Genomic DNA, 6,760 nt, shown 5'->3' on the forward strand with positions numbered 1-6,760 from the left:
AGTTAGAAAATAAATTTCATGAACATTTCTTTGTCGGGGAATATGAATTAGGATTAGCTGACTTAGCTTCAGTCCGACAAGGACGCGAAGAATCGGTTAATGATTATATCCGGAGGTTCCGGGACACTAGAAACTGATGCTTTCGGATCCATGTTGCAGACAAAGAGCTAGCAGGGCTAGCTTTTAATGGGTTGCTATCCTACTTAAGAGACAAATTAGATGGAACCCAGTTCTTTTCGATAGCCCAGCTACATCAGCGGGCTTTAGCCTGTGAAAGCCGATTTAAAGAGACATCAAAATCGGCTGCCCGTACTATACATCTAATAGAGCGTGATAGTTCAGATGATGAATCCGCAGATGTATATATCGCTGAGTTTATTTGGCCAACAAAGGCCAAATCTTCAACATGTTCTTCCTTACAGCCGGTTCAAAAGAATCAGCAAGAAGAGATTAAATTCACTTTTAATGTTGCCAAATGCGATAAGATATTTGATGAGCTACTTAAAAATGGCAACATTAAATTAACTCATAATATCCCTCCTATAGATGAATTAAAGAGGCGTGCTTATTGTAAGTGGCATAATTCTTTCTCTCATGCCACCAATGACTGTAATGTTTTTCGTCGACAGGTACAATCGGCCATAAATGAGGGCCGGTTGGCTTTTCAGGAAATGCAAGTGGACACACAGCCATTTCCTGTTAATACAATAGATATCACATGCAAAAAGATCTTAGTTCGGCCCGAAATGGCCGATAAAGGCAAAAGCAAAGACATCATCATTGGTAGTCCTCGCACGTCGAATATATCACAAAAGGAGATTGTTCGAAAGGCTCCGGACGATAAGGCTAAAAAGTCCGGAGGCACTGGGGGGCAGGCACAATCAATGAGCCAAGCACGACAGCCTGGCCTGAACACCACAGACGGTATGGCACCTACGTGCGGGCGGTTTGGTGCTCAGACAGACAGTTCGGCTACCTCTGCCGGACAATCCGCCTATGCCCAAAGACGTCAGCCTCCACACAAAATCTTAAAAGGGAAGGAGACACAACGACAAAGCACAAATGGTCGGCTGATCAAAGCTGACTCTAATGATGATCAGTTGCTCTCCAAGAATACTAGCGAGAAGACCGTTCTACGTGATCGGTCAACGAAGAAACCTCGGTCATCTGCTAAAACGAAACAGGTAAACAAAACGGTCCGAAAGGCGACACAACAAGCATCGCCTATTTATCCTATGAGACCAGGGTACTTTCCACCCGTTTACTCATCGTCGGTATATTATCCTGTTCAAACATGGAATGATACGATGCTGAATCCATGGTACATGTATAGTCCCTTTGTCTATCCATACTGGGGGGCACCTCCATTCTATTCCTTTTGATTCAGTGATCAAACGGTCATGGCCGAGAAAGATAAGATCTGAAACGGCCTTTATACATTGGTGCTTTATTAAATGATCTTAATATTGAAAAGCCGGTGACTTACATCAGGTTTAGTTCATATGCTTTTGGTTCGTCAACCTTCACCAAAAGGCAGGGGGGCATATGTTGGACACCAAATGTGTCTCGCGGACGGTCCGGCCCTGAGGCCGGACGGTCCGCGGTCCGGACTGTCCGCGGTGGTGGCGCGGACGGTCCGCGCGTGCGCAGAATCAGTTAGGGTTCCTAGTTTCTCGCGGGATTGGTTACCTAAAACCACGGGATTAACTCGGAAATCAGTTGGAAGCGGATCCAGACCTCCCCCTTTATATAGATGAAGGGCTACGGCCGATTGAACCCCCATCAATCGAACAAATCAAGTCTATTTCTCGTTTTTACCTTACACATTAGGAATAGTTCTAGTCTAGTTCTAGTTTAGCCTCTCAATCTCCAAATTCTCCGCCTCTCTTCGACTCTACGTCGATTAGAGGAGTCTAGGTCGGCCTGCCGAGCCTAGACAACACCTAGGATCTCTCCTCCCCGACGGGGTCCCTCCCGGGAGCGAGATCCAGGCGCCGCCGGCGACCTTCGCCACCCCCTGCGCACGCGCGGACCGTCCGGCCGTCAGGCAGGGAACCTTTGCCCTGCTCCAGGTCGCGGACCGTCCGGTCCCTAGTCGCGGACCGTCCGCGCCTGTGCAGAGAGCACCGCCGCCGGTTCTTGTTGAGTGTTTGGCACCCGAAAAAGGTGTCAACACACGAATATCGAGAGAAGGGGCCACCTGGCGCTTGTGCTTTCCACCAACACAGTACCAGGGAGAGGAGGGTTAAGCAAGTACCGTTGTAGCAATACAAGGCCCCTAAACAACTACAGGAGGGGCGGGCTGATGCATCCGTTGAAGCCTGTACAAGAGTCGCTCATGTGGGTCATGTTTTATTTAAAGCCATGTTTCACGTGTTAATGTAAAGTATATACTTGCAAAGTTCAGATATATAATAATATATATGGTATGTTTGGTTCGCTGTCTAATTCATCATACTTTACCTAACTTTTCTGTCTAAGGTATTAGAACATGTTTGATTTGCTTTCTAACTTATTACACTTTGCTTAACCTTTTTAAGTAAGGTAAGTTTTTCAATTCGGCCGACTAATCATAAACAAAATTTAAACATAGTTAGCCGTGAAACAAATAGACCATAGAATCAAACAGATCATAGTTTTTTAATTCTAACGACTAAAATTACAAAATACGACGCCACCAATAAATAAAACATGTCATCATTCATTGACTCATTTATATACAGGCCTCTCTATCGCTCCGTTTATGGGCCCTGGGCCACCATTCGAGAGTCCATTGATGGGCTGGCCGGCCTACGCCGACGCACTTATATAAAAGCCCCGAACCCTAGAGGCCAGCAGCACATTCTTCCCCGAGTCGCCGTCGTCTGCTCCGGGCTGCTGTTCTGCGCCTCCACAAGGCTTTGGCCTCTGTTGTAAGGTAGCATTTCTTCTCGTGTTTTCGTTCTCCCTCGCTCGAACTCTTTTATTAGCTGCTTGATGCGATAGAGACTGGATCAAGGTTGTACTCTGTCGCCTTGTCCCTGTAGTCTGTCCTCGGTTAGTCTGTTTGCGATTAATGATAGCTACTGCGCGGTCTTGCTTGCTATCTTGTTTCGACTGGATCAAGTGTCAGATCGAATTTTTTTAGGTGTATAGCTGCTGTAGTATCTGCTTTTTATGTCTTTGTAGTTCATGTGCAGTAATAGTTGCAACCTCATGTTACGACCAAATATCTTACCTGGTTTATAAAGTGTCAAAATTTTGAATTTGTTTTACTAGTCATCTAAATTCTGCGTACAAACTTAGTTTGCTCGTTTTATGTTTCCAGGGTTGCTTATACTATATTGTTTGCTCTGTAGATCTGCTTTATTTCCACCCTACTAATGTGTACCAGGCCTTTTCTAAGCTGGTCACAGTGGTTGCAACTTCAGATCGATATCTAAGCTGATCACTGTGTTTGCGACTTCAGATCGAGATTCTGATCCTTTAGTATTGTGTGATTTTTACTGGTGTTTCTAATAATCGATTCATCCGGTGTAACAGTTTTAAGCTTCACCTCCAGCCATGGGTAAGGAGAAGTCCCACATCAACATTGTGGTTATTGGCCATGTCGACTCTGGCAAGTCAACCACCACCGGCCACCTGATCTACAAGCTTGGAGGCATTGACAAGCGTGTGATTGAGAGGTTCGAGAAGGAAGCCGCTGAAATGAACAAACGGTCCTTCAAGTACGCTTGGGTGCTTGACAAGCTCAAGGCTGAGCGTGAGAGAGGTATCACCATTGATATCGCTCTGTGGAAGTTTGAGACCACCAAGTACTACTGCACTGTCATTGATGCCCCTGGACATCGCGACTTCATCAAGAACATGATCACGGGTACCTCCCAGGCTGACTGTGCTGTCCTGATCATTGACTCCACCACTGGTGGTTTTGAGGCCGGTATCTCTAAGGATGGCCAGACCCGTGAGCATGCTCTCCTTGCTTTCACCCTTGGGGTCAAGCAGATGATTTGCTGCTGCAACAAGGTATGCTATCAGGAATAACTGTTTCACTCTTCATTAATTAAGACTCTAGCATATTAGTATGTGAGATGTATATAGAGTTTGATGCTAATGTAATAGGTTTTGAGTTGTATAAAGAGTTTGCCAAGTAAAATAGTCGCTAGAGCTTTCATTAACCTTCTGTTTCTTCCATTTTTAGTAGCTAATTAACTTTATAACCTTCATTTCTTTGCTACTCTGGTCTGTATCTGAAAGATTTTATCTATTTTTCATATAAGTCTCACATTCAATTGTTCTGGTCCAAGCTTATACCATGCTCTTTCTCTGGAGAATCAAGCTAATGTTAATCAGTGTTTTAAAGGTGTCGCCTATGTGTCTAGGCGCCATGCCCACCTTACTCGCCTAGGTGCCGCCTAGGCGTCCAGGCGGCGGTCCAACGCCTTGTCTCACCTTACCGCTTTAAGAACCATGATGTTAATGTTATTTTACGTTGGTGTTGTATTTTTAGATGGATGCGACCACTCCCAAGTATTCCAAGGCCCGTTACGATGAGATTGTGAAGGAAGTTTCATCCTACCTCAAGAAGGTTGGATACAACCCTGACAAGATTGCCTTTGTCCCTATCTCTGGTTTTGAGGGTGACAACATGATTGAGAGGTCCACCAACCTTGACTGGTACAAGGGTCCAACCCTGCTTGAGGCTCTTGACCAGATCACCGAGCCCAAGAGGCCTTCAGACAAGCCCCTGCGTCTGCCCCTCCAGGATGTGTACAAGATTGGTGGTATTGGAACTGTTCCGGTTGGTCGTGTGGAGACTGGTGTCATCAAGCCTGGAATGGTTGTCACCTTCGGTCCAACTGGCCTGACCACTGAGGTGAAGTCTGTTGAGATGCACCACGAGGCTCTCCAGGAGGCCCTTCCTGGTGACAACGTTGGCTTCAATGTGAAGAACGTTGCTGTGAAGGATCTCAAACGTGGGTACGTGGCCTCCAACTCTAAGGATGACCCTGCCAAGGAGGCTGCTAGCTTCACCTCCCAAGTCATCATCATGAACCACCCTGGGCAGATTGGCAATGGCTATGCCCCAGTGCTGGACTGCCACACCTCCCACATTGCTGTCAAGTTTGCTGAGCTCATAACCAAGATCGATAGGCGGTCTGGCAAGGAGCTTGAGAAGGAGCCCAAGTTCCTGAAGAATGGTGATGCCGGTATGGTGAAGATGATTCCCACTAAGCCCATGGTGGTTGAGACCTTCTCTCAGTATCCTCCTCTGGGTCGTTTTGCTGTCCGTGACATGAGGCAGACGGTTGCTGTTGGAGTCATCAAGAGCGTGGAGAAGAAGGACCCAACTGGTGCCAAGGTGACCAAGGCTGCAATAAAGAAGAAATGATGCGTCCTCCCATGTGCCCTCGTTTATTTTGTACTTGTGCCCGTATACTTCGATCTGTTAAAATCTATTGGTTGTGTGCCCTGTGTCTGTTGTTTGGGTATCTATACTGTTATTTTGAGACATGTTGACTTGCATGGTCATCTGGATTGGGTTCGCATTTCTGAGTCATTTGTCTTGACATGAAAATCTTGCTTTTTTTCTTGATCTTAAAATCTAGGTTGTCTTTGTTGCGGGGTTGATTCTAATATTAAAGGGGACATTTGGGATTTTGCCCATGACATCGTTCCCTCGCTAAAAATTTAATTTGTGGGTTCGTCTATGCCTATGAATCGAGGGTCTGGGCAAAATTCTGAAGCTCAGTGTCTTTGAAGGAATATGTGCTCTTGAATTGCAAGTTCTGTATATGACATGATAAATCTGATTGTTTTCTTGTAGCGAAAACAGCAATTCTGCCAGTGGATTAGCAGTAGCTGCAATGTAATATCACGTGACGAAGTTCGATTGAGTTTTGTCGTGAAACACTGATTCTGATACTGGAGAACCGTTCAAAAAAGTACCTGCTGTATATTCGTTAGAAAAAAAATGTAGCTGCAACACATGATGAAGTCTTTCGTTAAAAAAAAATCTAACTGCAATGCGCTACACATGACATGATGAAGTCGACAACAGGGTGAGTTTAGGTCGGGTGGAGTTTGGATCCCTCGAAACCTGAAACTGATTCGAAACATGGTTTACGTCGGATGGAATCTGTGGATCCGAAACATGAACTCATGTTGATCCGAAACATGAAATCAAAACCTGAACCGTCTGAAAACCGACCTGAAACATGAACTCAACCTGAGACCGCCTCAAAACCTAAAATCGATACTGGTTCGGGTGATAACCTAAACCTGAAACCAATTCTAATCTGATTCGTCATCGGAAAACTCATCACTATACAGCAATATAAAAACAACAAGTTCATATTTACATGTATACTAGTTAGGGCATCTCCAACAGTGTCCTGTTTTAAAATATAGGGCTTAACAAATAAAAACAGCTCTAATATTGCTTTATTTTACAAATTTTTATTAAAAATATATGGCGCACCATAAAGTGACATAAATGTGCTATATCCTAGGTTAGTGCGCTATCCTTGTTTTCCACATCATTCTTAAAATTTTCTTTCATAATATTGTAACTTACTTCCTAAAATATATAATTTATGGCTTAATTGTTTGAGCGCAATTTATTTTTAGTACCCTAAACTATATAAATGATTAGTATTTTAGTTGTTGGGGCACTATTTTGAGTCACCTTGTTGTAGATGCTCTTAAGTGCCATGTATAACTATGATTTCTATATATCATATAGGTAGACCTTTAAATTTGATAGTTATTCAAACATGGT

At 44.3% G+C, this 6,760-nt stretch overlaps 1 protein-coding gene across 2 annotated transcripts; it reads left to right on the forward strand.

Annotated features, from left to right (window-relative positions):
• Positions 1-2,758: 2,758 nt before the first annotated feature.
• LOC542555 (elongation factor alpha 5) lies at positions 2,759-5,583 on the forward strand. Of its 2 annotated transcripts, none has more exons than XM_023300325.2 (3): positions 2,759-2,917; positions 3,339-4,005; positions 4,490-5,583. In XM_023300325.2, exons 2-3 carry the CDS (start codon positions 3,544-3,546, stop codon positions 5,369-5,371), a joined length of 1,344 nt encoding a protein of 447 aa, XP_023156093.1. In that variant the 5' UTR covers positions 2,759-2,917; positions 3,339-3,543; the 3' UTR covers positions 5,372-5,583. The 2 variants fall into 2 exon arrangements, with proteins under 2 accessions (XP_023156093.1, NP_001338678.1); NM_001351749.1 differs by having other exon boundaries at positions 2,865-2,917; positions 3,523-4,005; positions 4,490-5,553.
• Positions 5,584-6,760: the final 1,177 nt, after the last annotated feature.

This window comes from Zea mays, chromosome 6 (assembly GCF_902167145.1).
Source record: "Zea mays cultivar B73 chromosome 6, Zm-B73-REFERENCE-NAM-5.0, whole genome shotgun sequence".
Taxonomy (NCBI): domain Eukaryota; kingdom Viridiplantae; phylum Streptophyta; class Magnoliopsida; order Poales; family Poaceae; genus Zea; species Zea mays.

What these genes read in the sequence shown, in the direction of transcription:
- LOC542555 (XM_023300325.2), top strand. Translation starts at nt 3,544, where the DNA reads ATGGGTAAGGAGAAGTCCCACATCAACATTGTGGTTATTGGCCATGTC. An exon ending in TGATTTGCTGCTGCAACAAG is followed by an intron (nt 4,006 to 4,489) that starts GTATGCTATCAG and finishes TTGTATTTTTAG; the next exon opens with ATGGATGCGACCACTCCCAA.